Below are 20775 nucleotides of genomic sequence, written 5' to 3' on the forward strand. Positions count from 1 at the left end.
GTTGTATTGTGTGGTAATGACTTATGATATCATTGACGGTCATGAGTCTGAGCTGGTACTTGTACGTAGCATTTTTGTCAGGCCCGTACCTCGGTCAGTATCTTTCAGAATTGATTAATAATTGCACCCAATCTATGGGGAAGACAGGGGGGATACCTTCTCCCACTCTTTCACCTCCCCTTTTCCCTTTTGGTTGGTCACAACAATTTCTGAGAATTTTGAATACCCTTGGAATGTTCAGGCCAGTATATTCCTATTGCTAGGTCTCCTGCATGCTTTCCAAGTCCCGTTCAGGGTGAGCGAAAATTGTTTCAAGAATACCACCCAGGGATCTTCCCCAAGGCTGAATGGTCAGGGCTGGCATGGCATGTGGGAGAGTATGGGTGGGTATCTAGAGACCTTTTCACCCCCAATGGTTTGGAGCTTCACTCCCGAACAACTGCAAGACCCTGATAAAATGGTAGAATATTTGAAAGGAAAATGCTGTGGGGATTCTAAGGAGACACAACTTACTGCACTGTGCTGGGCCCTGGCCACAATCTGTCAAACACTGCTTGGCAGAAGACAGCACCATCCAGAGGGAGAGAGCAGACCCACAGCCCCTGCAACAGGTCCTGCAGCTGCCCAAGCCCCTGCAACAGGCACTGCAGCTGCCCAAACCCCTGCAACAGGCGCTGTAGCCGAGCCAAAAGATCTACCCATACCAGTATCAGTCGCCCCTATACACAAAAAGAAATACACAAGGAAATCGGTTCGCTTAGTGAGAGATGATGATGAACCGGGACCATCATGAGAACAAAAAGAAGAGCCAGAACCAGAAGTGATCACCCGATCCCTGTCCCTGAGTGAGCTGCGAGATATGTGGAAAGATTTCAGCCGCCTTCCAGGGCAGCACATTATTACCTGGCTGCTCCGCTGCTGGGATAACAGGGCCAGCAGCCTGGAACTGGAGGGCAGGGAGGCCAAGCAGCTAGGATCCTTCTCTAGGGAAGGGGGCATTGACAAGGCCTTTGGGAAGAAGGCACAGGCCCTCAGCCTCTGGAGGCGACTCCTGTCAAGTGTGAGGGAAAGGTATCCTTTCAGCGAAGATGTCGTATGCCGGCCAGGCAAGTGGACCACCATGGAGAGAGGTATCCAATATCTGAGGGAATTAGCTGTGTGGGCGATGGTTTATTATGATCCGGACAACGCACAGTTGCCCACAGGCCCCGATGAAGTCCAGTGTACCCGACCCATGTGGCGAAAATTTGTGCGAAGTGCACCATCATTGTACGCCAACTCACTGGCAGTAGTCGACTGGAAAAGTGAAGAGGCACCCACAGTGGACGAAGTGGCTGGCCGACTCCGGCAATATGAAGAGAGCCTTTCTTCGTCCCTCGTCTCGGCTGCGGAGAAACTGTCCCAGGACATCCGGCAACTCAAAGAGGATATATCGTACTTCCCACCTGTACAGACCCGTATTGCAGCTGTTAGGAGTAAGCGTTTTTCTGCTCCAGAGAGGGGATATAGAGCATACACACCACGAGGAATCCTGTGGTTTTATCTGCGTGACCACGGAGAAGACATGAGGAAATGGGATGGGAAGCGTACGTCAACCCTGCGGGCACGCGTACATGAGCTACAAGGCAAGACAGCTGGACAAAGGGACTCTTCCAGAAAGAATGCTGCTCCAGTTTCCACCGGGCAGCCCCCCAGATCAAGTGGAAGGCCTGATTGCACTTGTGATCCTCTTGAAGGGACTTCTAAGTCCTTTTTGCAAGAGATGACTAGTGAATATGATGAGCAGGATTAGAGGGGCCCTGCCTCCAGCCAGGTGGAGGAAAGGGACAATGGAGTGTATTGGACTGTGTGGATCCGATGGCCTGGCACATCGGACCCACAAAAGTACAAGGCCCTAGTGGACACTGGTGCACAGTATACTGTAATGCCATTGTATTATGAAGGGGTGGAACCGATATTTATTTCTGGTGTGACTGGGGGATCCCAACAGTTGACACTGTTGGAGGCTGAAGTAAGTCTAACTGGGAATGAGAGGCAAAAGCACCCCATTGTGACTGGCCCAGAGGCTCCGTGCATCCTGGGCACAGACTACCTCCGGAAAGGGTATTTCAAAGACCCAAAAGGCTACTGGTGGGCTTTTGGAATAGCCGCCTTGGAAGTGGAGGAAATTGAACCGTTGTCTAGTTTGCCTGGTCTCTCAGAGGACCCTTTGGCAGCAGAGTGCAGGCCACAGTTTGCCTTCACTTGGAGGGGCGTCCAGTACACCTGGAATCGACTGCCCCAGGGGTGGAAACACAGCCCCATCATTTGCCATGGACTGATCCAGACTGCACTGGAAAAGGGTGAAGCCCCAGAGTACCTGCAATACATTGATGACATCATTGTATGGGGCAACTCAGCAGAGGAAGTTTCTGAGAAAGGGAAGAAAATAATCCAAATCCTGCTGCAGGCTGGCTTTGCCATAAAATGAAGTAAGGTGAAGGGGCCTGCGCAGGAAATCCGATTTTTAGGAATAAGGTGGCATGATGGGCGGCGTCAGATCCCAATGGATATTATCAGCAAAATATCAGCCATGTCTCCACCAACCAACAAAAAGGAGATACAGGCCTTCTTAGGCGTTGTGGGTTTCTGGAGAATGCACATTCTGAATTACAGTCTGATAGTAAGCCCTCTCTACCACGTAACCCGGAAGAAGAATGATTTCAAATGGGGCCCTGAGCAATGACAAGCCTTTGAAGAAATTAAACAAGAAATAGTTCATGCCATAGCTCTTGGGCCAGTCTGGGCAGGACCAGATGTCACAAATGTGCTCTACACCACAGCCGGGGAGAATGGCCCTACCTGGAGTCTCTGGCACAAAACACCAGGGGAGACTCGAGGTCGACCCCTGGGATTTTGGAGTCGGGGATACAGAGGATCCGAGGCCTGCTACACTCCAACAGAAAAGGAGGTATTGGCAGCCTATGAAGGGGTTTGAGCTGCTTCAGAGGTGATTGGCACTGAAGCACAGCTCCTCTTAGCACCCCGACTGCCAGTGCTGGGCTGGATGTTCAAAGAGAGGGCTCCTTCTACACATCATGCAACCGATGCTATGTGGAGTAAGTGGGTTGCACTGATTACACAGTGGGCTCGAACAGGAAACCCTAATCATCCAGGAATTCTGGAAGTGATCACAGACTGGTCAGAAGGGTAAGATTTTGGAATGTTGCCAGAGGAGGAGGTGACACGTGCTGAAGAAGCCCCACCGTATAATAAACTAACAGAAGATGAGAAACCATATGCCCTCTTCACTGATGGATCCTGCCGCATCGTGGGAAAGCATCGAAGGTGGAAGGCTGCTGTATGGAGTCCTACACGGCAAGTTGCAGAAGCTGCTGAAGGAGAAGGTGAATCGAGCCAGTTTGCAGAGGTGAAAGCCATCCAGCTGGCTTTAGATATTGCTGAAAGAGAAAAGTGGCCAACACTGTCCCTCTATACCGACTCATGGATGGTGGCCAATGCCCTGTGGGGGTGGTTATAGCAGTGGGAGCAAAGCTACTGGCAGCACAGAGGCAAACCCATCTGGGCTGCCCCATTGTGGCAAGATATTGCTGCCCGGCTAGAGAAGCTAGTTGTAAAGGTATGTCATGTAGATGCCCACGTACCCAAGAGTCGGGCCACTGAGGAACATCAAAACAACCACCAGGTGGATCAGGCTGCCAAGATTGAAGTGGCTCAGGTGGATTTGGACTGGCAGCATAAGGGTGAATTGTTCATAGCTCGGTGGGCCCATGACACCTCAGGCCATCAAGGAAGAGATGCGACATACAGATGGGCCCGTGATCGAGGGGTGGACTTGAGCATGGACGCAATCTCACAGGTCATCCATCAATGTGAAACATGCGCCGCCATCAAGCAAGCCAAGCGGGTAAAGCCTCTGTGGTATGGAGGACAATGGTTGAAATATAAATATGGGGAAGCATAGCAAATCGACTACATCACGCTCCCAACAAACCCGCCAAGGCAAGTGTTATGTTCTTACAATGGTGGAAGCAACCACTGGATGGCCGGAAACATATCCTGTGCTCCATGCCACTGCCCAGAACACTATTCTGGGTCTTGAAAAGCAAGTCCTGTGGTGACATGGCACCCCAGAGAGAACTGAGTCAGACAACGGGACTCATTTTCGGAACAACCTCATAGATATCTGGGCCAAAGAGCATGGTATTGAGTGGGTGTATCGCATCCCCTACCATGCACCAGCCTCTGGGAAAATTGAGAGGTACAATGGACTGCTAAAAACTACCCTGAGAGCAATGGGTGGTGGGACCCTCAAACACTGGGACACACATTTAGCAAAGGCCACCTGGTTAGTTAACACTCAGGGATCTGCCAATCGAGCTGGCCCTGCCCAATCAAAATTTCCACGCCCAGTAGAAGGGGATAAAGTTCCTGTAGTGCGCATGAAAAATATGTTGGGTAAAACGGTTTGGGTTATCCCCGCTTCAGGCAAAGGCAAGCCCATCTGCGGGATTGCTTTTGCTCAGGGACCAGGGTGCGCTTGGTGGGTGATGAGAAAGGATGGGGAAGTCCGGCGTCTACCCCAAGGGGATTTGATTTTGGGTGAAAATAGCCAATAAATTAAATTGCTTGATGTTAATAGCTATATACTGTGTCAATGGTATGACCATAAGAATCACCCAAAACTAATGAAGGATGGACTTTGAAACTGAACAAAGTGCCACGATGATGGAACTAGAACTGACTTCAACTGGTGCCCAGGAACTTCATCAAAAATCACATCTTTGACATCCAGACTGTGATCATGGACCATACTAGATACACCAGCTGTGCAAAAAAACCTCCAGATGCAGCGTGCAACAATCCAGTAGCACGCACCATTGCTCCTGCTCTGAGAGACTGTAATGGCAGATGGAACCCAAAGCCATGGACTAAATGAACTCGACAGACATTTTAGAGCGATAGCCCATAGAGTAAGGGAATGAGATCTGTGAAATAATCTGGGCATGATGTAGATGGTGTGGAATAAGGGGTGGATAATGTCCTGGTTCTGGCAAGGACAGAGTTAATTTCACAAGGAGCTAGGACAGGTGACCCAAGCTGGCCGGGGGCTATTCCATATCATGTGACATCATGCTCACCATAAAAGGGGGGCCAGTCGGGCAGGGGCGGTTGGCGTGGCTCTGGGACCGGTTGAGTGTCGGTCAGGTTGGTCATCGGTCATTGGATCGGTAAATTGTTCTCTGTTATCACCCATTGTGAATATCTGTTATCAGTACTGTTGTTGATTGTTTCCCTCTCCCTTGCTGTCCCAGTAAACTGCCCTTATCCCAACCCTCGAGGCTTTGCCATCGTTTTTCTGTTCTCCTCCCCATCCCACTGGGGGAGGGGTGAGCGAGCGGCGTGTGGCACTCAGCTGCCGGCTGGGGCTAAACCATGTCACTGGTAAGCGTAGGGAAAGTACCTGCCAATACATAAGTAGCTAATTTTCTAAACGTGTAACATTTAAAGCTTATGATCAAGATAAACTGACCTAAAAAGTGCAAAAAAAGAACAGAACAACCAAACCAACCCAGCTACTCTTATGTTTCTATACAATGTTTATGATGACCTTTCAACATCTGTTCAGCATTCTGCAGCTAGTGTAGCTGATTGAAAAATTAAATACGTGTATTCACATTTATTTAATGTGATAGTGTAGAGAGATTGTGTTGGGTATTTTTCTTTTTGAAGTAAAGCCTACTTATGTTTGAAGGAAATTGTATTTTGTAACACCTATAAAATTTAATCTTGTTTTCTTGCTTGCATTGGAATTTCTTTTTGATGATTTATCCATAGGTCAGGCAGGATATCCAGTGTGATAATGGCATCTACATACTTCCAGAAGAAACAAAATAATTTTGTTTCTTTCCATTCTTACAACAAGAAGACATACAGAAATGCTTTTTGCTTCTATTAGCAAGATGAACCACATTGTTTTCTTTATGTAGCAAAACTGTATAATACGTTTTTAAGTTTAGAGAATGAGAAAGATATCTGTCTGTCTTGCTCATGGCAGTTTCTACAGGGAAAAAAACCCCACAAAACCTTGCTGTTTCCAGCTCTACTCTTGATAGGAACTTGTGTGTGTTGGCAGCTTAACAATTTGAGCTGAGTTAGATTTGTATGGTATTTATATAAATACGTTTTATAGTATTTTTTTTAACTTTGGCCACTCTCTTGTAATATTATATATGCATCTGGTGTGTTAGCTTTTTATGTATGTTAGTGTATATAAATATGTTGGTGTAGGAGTGGGGAGCTAACTAACTAAATGGCTGTATTAGAATGTTTTTCTGTTTTAGCTGCTGGCAACCAAGGAGGGATTGCTGCCTTTTTATATACTACTTTTTTTTTTAAAATTTTTTAAAAAGTGTAAGAAGAGTGCCACGGGATGTCTTTTCCAGTTTAATAGTTGTTCAGGATATATTCTTATGCCCTAAATTATTTCTGTAATGTCATTAAATATAGTTATCTGAAAATGTGACAATACATTTAGTAATAAAACTAGTGTATAGGCTTTTCTGTACATGCTGTACATATTTAAATGACCCTATGGGTCTCCCAAAGCAAACTTTTAACATTCCAGATCTTTTACCGTGCATCTGCTACTGGCATGTAGCCACCCACCCACTCAGATTTAGCTGAAATAAATGCCATTTATTCTAGTTCACTTAAGTAGAAAGGCATGTAGAATATAAAGGTAGTCACCTTACTGGTAAGGTTATTAAAACACAGAGTTTTCTTAAATGGAGTTTCGTGGGGGTTTTTTCTTCTGCAGGACTGTGCACAATTTCATACTTTCTTAATTTTTTTATCTTATGTGTTCCTTTTGTTTTCCTTTGCAGATGGGCTTTATACAGATTAATGAAGACTTCATATTTATTGAGCCACTCAATCGCACTTTGGCTGTGACAGGTCATGCACACAGGGTGTACAGACGAAAAAGGTCCGTAGAGGAGAAAATTACTGAAAAGCCAGCTTCTCAGAATCAGTACTGTGGTGTTGTTACAGGTAATATACAAATCTCACTGGAAAGATCTACTGTAGCAAACATATTTTTAAGATATGTAGATAGTAGTTAAAAACAACCCCCAACAAAAGCATATCTGATTGTTCTTGCAGCAGTAACTTATGGTGGACTTCGAGGTGGCATGATGAGGCTGCCGTTTCACTTGTCAGAAAAGAGAACTGTCCATTGAGGAATAGACATTGCTTCTTCACGTCCAATTATATCTGAAAGTAAAAATCTTCGGGTCGTTTTTTTAGTTCAACTTAATAATTACAATCTGTTTCTTGTACCTCTCTGTAGTTGCTTAATTACTTACTGCGTGCAGTACTTAATTTTCCATTTTAAAACATTAGCACAGTTCATCCCAGTTTCACTTAGTAATAAGTCTTGAGCTTCCATATGGGTCTGACACTGAATTGAAATTATTTTCATAACAGTGTTCTTGTTCTATGATTGACACTTAGAAGAACTGTATGAAACAGTCCTAATGCATCTTCCTCAATGGCAGGTAGGAAAAGGTGTTGAAGTACAAGGGTTTCGACAAAAATTTGGCACATAGTCATGACTTAATATTTGTTTTCAATGGACAGGGGAAAAATGGCTTTTGTGAAAGATGACATTGTGGTGTTCTTACTTCATCATCAGCTCCTCTTCTTCAAAGGATAGAGGACATCTCAGTCTTTTGACATCAGCATGAGCTGAGGGTGTTTTTAATGTTGTGAGAAATTACTTTTTTCCCAGGAAACAAACCATAATGAGTGCACATTTATAGGCATTTTTTTTTCATGTCTCCTAACCTAGTGTAAGTGAGATACTGACAAAGTGGAAAGAAATAGTGGAGGTGCACTGACATGGCTAGGAAGCTGAATTATATGACATTTGGGGTGAGGCAGAAGGAATTGGGTTATTTCAAAGGTAAAGAAAGGTAAAGAGAGGATGCAGCTGCAGTTTTTCAGTGCCTAAGGGGCTGCAAAGAGAAGATGAAGCCAGACTTTCCTTAGAGGTATGCTATGACAGGATGAAACACAAGAGTTGTAACTTGCGTTCAAGGAAATTTTAGTTGGGCATAAGGAAAAAAAATTTCAGCAAGAATGCTTAGCACTGGAAGAGGTTGCCTAGAGAGGCTGTGGAGACAGACATTTACAAAACATATCTGGAAATGGCTCTAAAAGAGCTGATCTTACTTCAACGCTTGCCCTGACTGGAGCAGAAGGTGGCCTAGCTGATCTCTGGAGATCCCTTCCAGCCTAAATTTTTCTGTGATTGTGTGGTTCTTCCTGAAGACTTATACTGCTCTTTCCATTTTATATGGTTACAGAATAAATGTGACAGGTTTTGTTTTGTTTTGTTTTGTTTTTCCATTTTGGAAGTATTGTTTTTATAATTAGGCATCCATCCATAGGTTGAAATCAAAGATGAATTAGCAAAGCAAGGCTCTTTTGTTTTTATTAAGAGGGACTAAATAAATGACATGTAACTTCCTCCATCAGGCTCTATATTTATCTTCTAGGCATTGTATTACATTGCCACTGCTTAACTAAAAGTGAAATCTTCTGTATTAGCAAAAGTTGTTCACATAAAGTAAAGCTGGTTATTCTTCCTTATTAGTGATAAATGAGTTAGAGCATGCATGCCTGCATGTGTTTGGGAGTGAGAAAATGAGAGAAAATTAAAAGTATGCATGATGTGTGCACTGGGAAAGGAGAGAGAGGCATCTGATAAATAGCAAACCATGATGTGTATGAAAATGAGTGAAGATGCAAACTCTTCTGTAAGGACATTATTTTTCTGTCATGTTAATTTCCTGTCATCCTTTCACTTTCTCTTATGCTCTAAAATGGGAAAGTCAGCTTATTCTGTTCTAATAATCTTATGCCCAAGACTCTGACTTAATTCAAATAGTCTGTCAACAGAGATTCAAATATTTGCTTGAAATAAGTTTCCTTATCTCTACTACTAGCCTGAAATTTCAAAATAACTCAAGCTGTGCATAACTGATTAGCATATGCTGGCATAACCTTTTTTCCAGGGGAGTATAAATATCTGCAATTTCTAACTGATGATATTGTACCAGCAAGACCAGTTCCTCACTCTGCTGCTACAAGTTATTTTATTAAATGGGACTGCAGTAAGTTACATGCATAAAAGCTCTGTCTATGCTAGAAGCAATTTGCTGGTGTGACATGCAGTTAGATAATATCACCAAAACATTCACGGTATGGGCATAGCCTTAAGGGGGTGTTGAAGCAACAAAAAATATGACTTTACAGCAATATTTGAGAATTTTAAGTCAAATCCTAAACTAAGTAGATAATGAAACAAAGATAAAACACGTGATTATGTGGGGCTTTCTGATACTCTTGGGTTATGCACAAGCTGTCTTTGGTAGAGTTGTAGCTGTGTGACACCAAGAAACTATTCTCTCAGCAATATGACAACTTCTCAGCAATATGGATCTATCTTACAACAGGATGTCTTGCTTCTACAGTGCTCCTGTATCAGACTAGGTGTTCTGGGACAGGTATTTATGCTGCTGGTTTTGAGCCAAATTGATCTCAAAGACTGGCTACCTATCAAGAAAATGTGTATTGCCAGTGATGAACTGTAATTATTAGAAGGAATGAATGTCTGTACTGAAGGTGTTGAAGGATGACTATTGGAAATAATAGCTTTTCATGCAGAACTAGAAGAGGCAATCTAAGTAGGTATTGTTTGTTGCCCGTTACTGTTGTGGGCTGGATTGAATGATGCTACACAGCCAAACTTGTTTGGAGAGAACAAAGAACTTGTTTTTTTGAATGGGGTAGATTTATTCTTATTAATTAGGGGAGGGAGAGAATAGTACCAACAGAAGCAGATGCTTTCTGGATTTGTGAGAATGTATGTGTATATAATTTTGTTGAATGTGTGTATGATTTATTTACATATGGGAGCCAGTTGCACATACACAGACCTCACGCTCCAAATCTTTCTTTAGCACATGGCCCATGAAACCTTTCAAAGCAAGTAGTTCACAAGTGTGTTACAGAGAAAATGTGAGAGAAGCAGTTGCTATTAGAGCAAAGGGACACATTGAAAAACTAAACTTTTTCCTTCTACCTAATCTGAAGCGCTTGTTCCAGGCTGAAGTTTTTTGTACAGTGAAACTAGCTCATGATAAAGTTGTGGGGCATTTTGGGGAAAAAAAAAAAATCATCTTCTCAAATGATCATTCTTTTTCACACGGACTAGAGAGCGAGAACTTTTATGCAGGATACAGTAGATCTGAGTTTTGAATCCTTTCTGTATTTAGGAGATGGGAAGCTTCCTCTTTTACTTCTCACTTCTGGTAATAAACAATATACTGTTCTGAGTCATGAGCAGATTGTGCTTCTCCTCTTAGAGTGATACCATTTTGCAGGAAAAAGCCTGCTACTTTCACTGGATCAAAAGCAGAAGTTTGACTTTATGGGGTGTAGACTGGGCAGTTAGCTGGGAGAGCCATGTTGGTGGATCTCCTGTTTCCATGTGATAATCATGAAATAACATGCATAAATGATCTCGGTCATAGGTCTCAATGTCCAAACAATCTTGGACAATAGCTCAATGTCCGAGAGGAGATCAGTGACAAGTGGTGTTCCTTAGGGGTCAGTATTGGAACCGGCACTGTTTAACATCTTTGTGGGCAACATGGACAGTGGGATTGAATGCACCCTCACCAAGTTTGCTGACCACACCAAGCTGTGTGGTGTGGTCGATGCGCTGGAGGGAAGGGATGCCATCCAGAGGGACCTTGACAGGCTTGAGAGATGCGCCCCTGTGAACTGCATGAAGTTCAACAAGGCCAAACACAAGGTCCTTGTTGGGTCAAGGCATGTGGGTCAGGGCAATCCCAAACACAACTACGGGCTGGGCGGATAATGGATAGAGAGCAGCCCTGAGGAGAAGGATTTGGAGGTGCTGATTGATGAAAAGCTCAACATGATCTGGCAACGCACTCTTGCAGCCCAGAAAGCCAACCATATCCTGGGCTGCATCAAAAACAGCATGGCCATCAGGTCAAGGGAGGTGATTCTGCCCCTCTACTCTGCTCCTGTGAGACCCCACCTAGAGTACTGCATCCAGCTCTGGGGTCCCCAGTACATGAAAGACATGGACCTGTTGGAGCAAGTCCACAGGAGGGCCACAAAGATGATCAGAGAGCTGGAGCACCTGTCCTCTGAGGACAGGCTGAGAGAGTTGGTGTTGTTCAGCCTGGAGAAGAGAAGGCTTAGGCCTTCCAGTACCTAAAGGGGGCCTACAGGAAAGGCAGAGAGAGACTGTTTATGGGGGAGTGTAGTGATAGGACAAGGAGTAATGGGTTTAAGCTGAAGGAGGGTCAATTTAGATTAGATGTTAGAAAGAAATTCTTTACTGTGAGGGCAGTGAGGCAGTGGAACAGATTTCCTAGAGAAGCTGTGGATGTCCCCTCCCTGGACATGTTTAAGGCCAGGTTGAATGGAGTGAGCAACCTGTTCTAGTGGAGGGTGTCCCTGCCCATGCCAGAGGGTTTGGAACTAGATGATCTTTGAGGTCCCTTCCAAACCAAACCATTCCATGATTCTATGATTCTAGATCTATGAGGTTGCACTAGATGGAGATGGTGCTGCTTGAGGTATTGGTTTCTGTTCCTTTGGTCAGAAACAAGTAGTCACTCTGCATTAAGACATTTAAATCCCTATCCAAATGATAGTGGAGGTACAGCTCATGGCTTCCTAAGCTCCTGAATATTCCCTACCTAGCCAGAATACCACAATTTCTGTATGGCTGGGTACCCATTTTCTTTTCCCTGGGGAAAGAAAGCCTCAGGAGTTACAGTGATTGCTCTGTAGCCTGGGCCTCATGTGAACGTACTCGGGGAATGCTCTTGTGCCTGAAGACTTGTAAGTGTCCAGGAGACCTGTAGTCATAGCATGTTCTTAACGTTGGCTCAGATATTTCATGCAACCTGTGGTTATAATAGCTGGAGTTTCAGGTCTTTTAGGTTTTTTGGGGATTTTCATTGTTTTGTTAACACTTGTTATTTTCTCTTAATTGCCTATTGAATATGACATGTACTTGCTGTAGTATTTCTAGACTTGCTGCAATACTGGAGTATTTCTAGCTTTCCTTTCAGTCAATTGAGTTTAAGTAATAAATTGATATGGAATCTTCATATTTTCTATAGTTGCACAAAACATAGAAGTGTTATTGCGCATAACTCTTCTGTAGCATTTATTTTTTATTTTGCCAATGTAATTAAATTTTTAAGATTAATTTATGCATCTTTAATCCCAAGAAGCAATTTTTTCTGACTTTTATCTTGTTAGCACATGCATTATTGGTGTAGGTATGTTTTTCTGCAGGACTTATTATCTCTTATATGCTGTACCTTCAATAATGAGTAATTATTTGTAATTTTTACTTACTTGTGAGTATGTGAAGAAACAAGTGTTTTTGCCTAGATCATGGCAATTTTGAATACCACTGGTATCGAAATTACTAATTCCATTTGTCTAAAGGTCTTAGGAAAGAGCTAAAATTTTCAGATAAGTGAGTTCTCATGTGGTGGGGAATTCTGCCAGCAATTTGAAAAGGGTTGGTTGGCCAAGAACAGATTGTCCTTTGATTTGTTAACCCAGCAGATACCTGAGGCAAATGACGGGCACTGCCCCTTGCAGCCAGCTTGTCTACAGAGCTGTGCAGTTGTCTCATCCACTACAGTCCCAAAAGACAGAGATTTCAACAGTTTATGGGACTATAGCGACCTTAGTGTTTAGCACAATGCTGTGTTTTACTGTGGGCTGTTTACTGTCAATTCTGAATAAAATGCACTGCTAACTAAAACTTTTGGAGAGATGTGTTAGCAGACTTCTCTGAACAGCCATGCTAACAAATTTAAAGTGTTCAACCACTAGCTGCTGTTTTTATGAAGAAGTGAACAATGAATAAACTGTGTTGCTGGAAGCTTCACTGAAATCAGTCACTGCTCCTAGGAGGAAGGCAGATTGACCAGATGGCTCATGAGAAATCTTTTTTGACCCAAATGAGTTTACTATTTAAGCTTGCATGTTAAGTCATAGTTGTATGGCTTATAGGGTGTTGGTTTTTTGGCACAAATCCTGACACTGAAGTTTCATTAAAATTTATTCTCAAAAGAGTGACAAAAACACACATAATGTTTTATAAACTAGGCTGTAGATCCTAGTAAGTAAAGCTAGAGTCTAGCTGTATGTATAAGGCTAAGCAAATGACTGAAGGATCAAAATGAGAGAGGTTAAAATTAATTTTAGATACCTTATGAATTTATAAGTTGTTTCTACTTTTAGGCAATCAAACACCAAATATTTTTTTCTGAAGAATATATACTTTTTTCTTTTAGTAAATTGGTATGCTTATCAGTGTTAGTACACTGATACATTGTCACCAGTTGTAATCAGTAAGCCCTTCTAAAATGTAGCTGGAAGGACTAAATCACGCACATAATCTTTAACAAATGGCTACAGAAAAAGATAGACAACCTTTTTTAAGCATGAATACTTTATACTTTTTACATTGGAAAGTATCTACATTATATTTACATTAAATCTATATTATGCATACATTTATATTAAATCACAGATCCTTCTTTCACTGGTACTTTATACTTCAAAGTTAATTTTTAGTTCGGTGACTTTTAAGGCATATTTTTAGCACTTTCCTGAAGAGTGACTTATTTTTTGGAGAGTAGTCATGTGTTATAAAATGGACTGCAGGAACTTTCCTATTAGAGATGAAACTGATTAATTGCAAAATATTTCCTCAAAATTTCTGAATATTTGGTTGTTTCCTGAACATGTGTTTATAATTGCCATCTCAAGCATCACTTTTGTTGTAAACAGAGAGCCTGATATTCCATTGTGGAAGCTGGAAAAAATTTCACTTGATTTCAGTGACTTCAGTGAGATCAGTCCCAGACGTTTTATGTCCCTTCAACAGGATCTAACAGAATTTGGCTATTACAACAGGGAGTTTTATTTTATATTTTATTCTAAATTAAATTATTTTAAATATCTTTGCTAAGTGCTGTATGCATATCTGATGAAGTTCTGGCTTGAAATATTTCTGTGTAATTAGTATTCCATATGTACTGTAGTAGTAATGGGGATTTGGTCATGGTTTTGGAGGGGAAACTTAAAATTAACAAAAGCAGTAACCTCTAGCTTACCATAAATGTAACATGTTTTGATTTGGAGCTTTCTGTAGGTTTAGAAGCCTGTTTCCAGGGTTTGGTTTTGTTGTTTAACTGCTTATAATGACAGCAGCACTGACTTTAAAGTCATGTTAGTAAAACTTCACTTTTCTGTTTCCATCGAACCTATATCCTACATATTGTTTTCTGTCATTCATCTGAAATATTATTTCATCTTCAAAAATCACTGATTTGTTCCATGTATTTTCTTAATGTTGAATTTGTGGCAAATCTATATTTGTCATCTTTTATGCTAAGATACAATTGCATCAAGATGTTTTCTCTGTGATTTATGAAGATGGGCAGATAAAAATTCTGCAATCTCTGTGAGACGATTTTTCTGTCAAACCTAACATTAATTTAGTTTTCTCCCACAAACCAAACTAGGAGGCACATATTCTTTTATAAATATATTAGATGAAAGGATGCAAAGAATATGACTAACTTTATTTGAGCAGCTGGATAAGATTCCTGTTTTCTTGGTGTGAACTAAGATTTCTATGTTGTACAGTCCTTCAGTCTGAGCCTTAGCATTGGCAGTGCTAAATAAACATGTATTAGAGTTCATAGCTGTTGCATTCCACATAATCAGAATTATACCATAATCACAGGTAACAAGTCCTAAAAGTGCTGTAGAGGTAGTTTGAAGGATAAGTTCATCAAGCAATGTTTTATGTTACAGATAAAAGAAAATCCCAGAATCAAAAAGTGTCAGAAAGTGGAAGAGGAAAACGATACTCTTACAAGTTACCTCAGGATTACAATATAGAAACTGTTGTGGTGGCAGATCCAGCTATGGTTTCATATCATGGAACAGATGCTGCCAGAAGATTTATTCTGACCATCTTAAACATGGTAGGAGATTTAAAATTAATTTTGGCATTTTGCCAACAATGCATGCACCATGGGCTGATTTCTTTGCTCCTTTTTTTTATTCTGACTGAGCACCTGTAAGGGACAGTCAGTACATGACCATCAGCAGACTGTCAAGACTTATTCTATGTATTTTGCAGCATAAAACCTTGGTGCTGCAAATATGTCTGTACTGTTTCGTCTTATATCTTGAGCCATGAAGCCAGAAAGTGAGAGCTGATCAAGGTGATTTTTGGGTTGGAAGACTATGATGTTGTTGGGAAGGCTGAGGCACTGAATGATTTCTCATGATCTGTGCTTATTATGAAGAGATGACATTGTTAAGAAGGATTGTGTGATCATTAGTGGCTGAAAAAAAACAAAGGGTAATGCAAGCGGACAATTTCATCCCCTCCCAGCACTATCTGGAGCTTCAGTGCACCCATTTGGTGCATAAAGCAGTGAAAACTAGCATTGTAATGTAATATACAAGGAAAGATTGTTCTAAAGAAGGAGCTTAAGCTGAAGAATAAATAAAAACTTTTAACTATTCTGAATGATAGGAAGAGTTATTGCCATGTCCTGGCTCAGACTACGATCCTGGATTTAACTGAATAGAAATCTTCATGTGAATAATATTATATGCATGTGTAAGTATTTGGAGAAACAGGCTACAATTTATAAAGTGATCATGGCCATTGAGGAGAAAAGGTCTTTTTTGTGCTCCCTGAACGAATGCTGCCTAAGCTCTGTTTTCCCTTCAGAAGACTAACACAATACATTAGCTTAATGTTCTGTTCAAATTATGGAAAATTCAAGCAGTTACAGTAGAATATGAGAAATTTTTGAGGTTCTTTTGAGGTTCTGTTATTTTTAGTCTACAGTGTCTTGTGTGCAATACAAGCACCTATTTTTATTTACTATTTTTATCTTAGGTTTTTAACCTTTTCCAGCACAAGAGCCTTGGACTACAAGTAAATCTTCGGGTGACTAAGCTTGTCCTCCTTCATGAGACTCCAGTAAGTACATATTACCTTTCTCTTAACCTGTAGAGGGTAATGCTACTTAGCTTGTTGCTTGTACTCCACAAAGGCTTGCAATATTCAGCATCTTTAATGGCTGACAAATGTTCTCAGTTAGCTTTTGTGCATTATTTAGTTATTTATTTACACTGCTGGGCAGCCCCAGTAAACATTAAGCTTCTCCTAATTTATGTGCCACACATACTGAGATTTTTCTGTGCTGGCAGTTGGAAATCAATTAAACAAAGTTTCCTTGTGGAAATCAGCTAGTTCTTAAGTAAATCTGCTTGTGCTCTGCTTTTTGTGCATTCACACAGCTCAGTACAAAAATCATCTCCCTTAAACCCAGTGAACAATAGAAGGAGGACTGATGTTCTTTGTCAGTCAATCCCTAGACGAACAAAAGGTGCCATGATATAGCACTATTCTTTCACTGTATGTTTCAGGCATCATCTCAAATCCTGTTGTTCTTTCTTTCTGAAGGAAGACGAGTCGGCTGATATCTTGATTTATGCTTTCTATTAACCCATGGTTTGTATATCATATTTCAAGACAATGTCAACTTGATTTCTTGCTTTTTCTACAAAATATTATGGAAATCCTTTCATGCTTTAGTTAGTTCATACTAAAAAGGGATTTCCTTATCCATGTTTCTAATTTTAAAATGTTATATTTTTCCAATGGATAAGAAAGTGTTTCTTTCTTCAGTGTCCTCTCAACAAGTGGAGAAGCCTCATTTCATATTCAAATTCTGGATTTTCACATCATTAATCTTTTCTTCACTATGGATAGTGAAAAATCAGCAAATAAATGAGACAAGAGTTCAGGTGAACAGATCCATTGTATGCCTTTCAGTGCACTGTCTTCACCTGTATTTTTAACAGGAGCAAATGATCTCTGCTCCTGAAGTTCAAGTCATTCTGCTATGAATATATTATGCCATAAAAAGGAGAATATTTTTGCTAACTTTGTCAAAAAATTGTCTTAATTCTACTTACAGAATCATAATTTTAAAAAAATTAATTGGTTTTTATTTCCAGACAGATATGTATATTGGACATCATGGGGAAAAAATGCTGGAAAGCTTTTGTAAATGGCAACATGAAGAATTTGGCAAGAAGAATGATATACACTTAGAAATGTCAACAAGCTGGGGAGAAGACATGTCTTCAGTTGATGCAGCCATACTGATCACAAGGTAAAATACTGAAAGATGAGCATTAAAAAATAGGCAGTGGCCTAATATGAACATAGATCAAAGGAATGATAGTCAACCAACGCAGTTAGGATTTAGTTTTGCAGTGAGGAAGAATGCAACTTGAGGCTTCTTTCCAGAACTCAACAGTGGTGGTAAAGTGGTGGTAAAGATAGATCAGAAAGCCATAGTTCCCAGATGGTAAACGTGTGAAATTACAAACAGGTCACTCTCTTGTTTCTTCCTTGGCTATATAGCTAAGGCCATAGGCGGATGCTTCTCTCCATATGCCTTCATTTAAAAGAGGCAGCACACACAGACCTGTAGATACTTTCATTCAGAACACAAAAGCCTATTTAGACCATTCAGAGCTGGATCAGCATGACACTAGGCACATTGCTGAGTTGTGCAATGTGAATCTAGAACTAGTGTGCTTCATTGTGTGCTGAAGGTATATCATGTACACAGTATATGCTCTACAGCCACAGGGGTGCGATCCCAAATCTGCAGTTCCTTATAACTCTTATCAGGTGTTTCACACATTCAGAAGGAAATATAACTCCAGCTCACCTCTTTCCTCCCAAGAAGACGCTGTCATGGTTTAGGCTGTAAGTGGTGCACAGGGGGATGCATATTGATGTTCAAACAGCATACAGCCATTATCTAAATAAAAGGACAGAATGATGGTTCAACTGGTCATGGATTGGGCTTAGTCCCATTTTTGAGGTGGACCTTGGACTGGATCACCTTCAGACTTCCCTTCCGAAGAAAATTCTTGTGATTGGAGATAGTAGAATACTATTGTGCCGTGCCATGCTAGTTGGTGACATGGTATCCCAAAACCATGTGTAATCTTTAAACTTATGTGTAGCCTTATACCATTTATTCAGGGCAATCTTACTAGGAGCTACATGCATTTTTTAACATTAATTTACATTCTGATTACTCCAATATCTATAATGTATTTCAGTTTGCAGAAGCAGAAAAATGCTTCCTCCCTAAATTTCCCAGTTTTGGAGAGCCAGTCACATACTGGAAGCAGGAAATGAAGACCAAATTGTCTGTGGTGACAGCTTTGTTGCTACTTTTGCTATTTAATCCCTTACCTTTTCTTAGAAAAGCTGACACCCACCTCTTCTTACCCTGTGCCATCCTCCTCTATTTGTTGTGTTTGCCTGGTTTATGGATTGTTGGGGCTTTGAGGGGGCAGATTAGTTTTTGTTACACATTTATATGTTAGCTAAGCTGTAAGTCCCTCACGCAGGCTCCTCTGAACTACTGTAGAAGACATGAGAAATAATGTCCATTAGCTCATCAGAAAACATATTTTGCATGACAAACTGGAAAGAAATTTTTCAGATTAAGACCTAAGACTGATTTTAATAGCAGAGTGTGTCAGTGGAGGAAGAGTCTAGATGGAGAAGGAAAAATGTGAGTAGTAGAAAAGAGTGAACTTGGGCCAAAGCATAAAGGATGGCCGAGTATCATAGATGGCATTGGGTTGATGAGCATAGCTAACAGGGAACAAACCTTCTTACATGTGGATGTACTTTGTGACTGTCGAAGGATAATCAAGCGATTGCATACTGCTTGGTTGCTGGAAACATGGGGTTGTTGAGTGACCTCTTGCCTATGTCACCTGGCTCTCTTATTTGAGACAGCGGAGACAGCAGTATCTGCAGCAGCCGCAGCAGCTTGAGGGGGCATTGAACCCTTCAAGCCTGCATCTCAGGCACTGCCAGGAGAGTGAGTCTAGGGTTGCATTCTTCAGTTCGTGAGGTGTATCTATCTCACAAGAAGTAAGATGCTATGAAATAAAGCACGTAACACCTTTTTCTTCTCACTTTTTCACCGTCATCTTAACCAGCCTTTATGGGAAGAGGCAGAAGAGTTCTGAACTGATGCGAGTGAAGTGTTAGTTAAGCAGTTGAGAGGCAGTGGTCTGGAGATGTTTTTAGTGTTTTCTGTGTTCGGCCAGAGAGCTTTTTGAATTTCAAGCAGCATTTCAAATGGTAAAAAAAAAAGTTTTTTGAAAGTCTAGCCATACGTTAAGATGTACTATGTAATAATGATATTCTGATTTGCATTGCCTATAATTTATGCATGTCAGTTTTAGTAAGTTTTTTGGAGTAAATCTCTGATCAGTGTTAAGAAAATTGAAGTAGAGAGCGAGGAAGCGATTGGTTGGATGTCAGATAGCAAGTCAGTGCTGGAGCCAGAGATTAAAGATCTGTTCTTCTGACATTTTTATTTTTTCAGTGGTATTATTCTCGGGACTATACTGCCTCCCATCTCAGAGCTGCTTTAGCTGCTAATAAATCATACCAGTGCAGTTTCCCGACTGTGGGAATGTTTTGCTAATGCAGGCTCCCTCTGCACATCATCAGGTTTATGGTATAGCTAACCCCAGTGTGGCTCCACTTGTGTCTTTTGTTAATTCTGAGTTTGATTCTGTTTTGCAAACACATAACAAGCTCCTTTGTCACAACTTTCAAACAGCTGTATTTGAAAGAAATAATTTTGTTTAGACAGATAAACACCAACTGCTTGGTAGTTTTCAAGTAAAAATGTAAAGTTTCGGTTATTTAACACATTCTGTGGCAGACATCCTAAAACTTACCACGCCTCCTTTTTTGTCTTGCATGATAGTAGAACAGCAAGAATGCTTTGAAAAAGTGTTCCTGTGTTTTTGCATGCCAGTTGTGTCCAGTAACCAAGAGTTAGAAATGAAGCATTGAGTATTGTGCAGAGCTAATTTTTAATGCCTAACTACAAAGAGCATGACGTGTATGTAACAGAGATTTATTCAACAGTCAAAGAGCCATCATAGCCTTTCCATGAAAAAGGTACTTTTCAAGACTTATTTTTCCTTTTGTTACATAGAGTGGAAGACAAAACCAGTTTCTTCTCACAACTTTCTCTGCTGCCCAAATAAGCTATAATGATACATATGAATATGGTACCAATTTGTTAATTTCACTTTACTGTAGTCCTATTTCAGCCTGTGAGGTTTTGTTTAGTTTACCTTTAAATTGTTTTTTTCTGATGAAGTAATATCATGCCATAAAGTAGAAGGAAGACAGAAAGAAAAAGTTTAAATAGTGTACGTAGAAAAGATCCCCAGGGAGTTTAGGTATAAGGAGAATGTAAGAATTAAGACAGAAATTGTTTTAAGGACTCTCTTAATAAAACTATCTGATTCAAAGTTATAAATTAGCGCTATTACTTTAGAGATATACATATCAGGAAGTACTTTCCTCTGAGGAAAAAATATACCATGGCACATCAATGTCTTCCTTGCTTTTTAAGTTACAGAGTGCGAGTGCAGAGATAAGCCCCCATTTTGGTGTCCACTGAGATGGTATTACTAGTTGCTATCTGCATAGGTTGTCTGACCTGAATGAGGTAACTGAAAGTAAGGCAGGAA

General features: G+C 41.0%; 1 protein-coding gene across 3 annotated transcripts in view; it reads left to right on the top strand.

Moving 5' to 3' along the window:
* Positions 1 to 20775, top strand: part of ADAMTS19 (ADAM metallopeptidase with thrombospondin type 1 motif 19) — a 161431-nt gene that overhangs the window by 32744 nt on the left and 107912 nt on the right. For all 3 annotated transcript variants that reach the window (XM_054809886.1, XM_054809888.1, XM_054809887.1), the window contains 4 exons: positions 6888 to 7053; positions 14962 to 15134; positions 16067 to 16150; positions 17194 to 17351. In XM_054809886.1, the coding sequence (XP_054665861.1) occupies positions 6888 to 7053; positions 14962 to 15134; positions 16067 to 16150; positions 17194 to 17351 (581 nt within the window). The remainder of the gene's footprint in view (positions 1 to 6887; positions 7054 to 14961; positions 15135 to 16066; positions 16151 to 17193; positions 17352 to 20775) is intronic.

The sequence above is a fragment of the Grus americana genome, chromosome Z, assembly GCF_028858705.1.
Source record: "Grus americana isolate bGruAme1 chromosome Z, bGruAme1.mat, whole genome shotgun sequence".
Lineage (NCBI taxonomy): Eukaryota > Metazoa > Chordata > Aves > Gruiformes > Gruidae > Grus > Grus americana.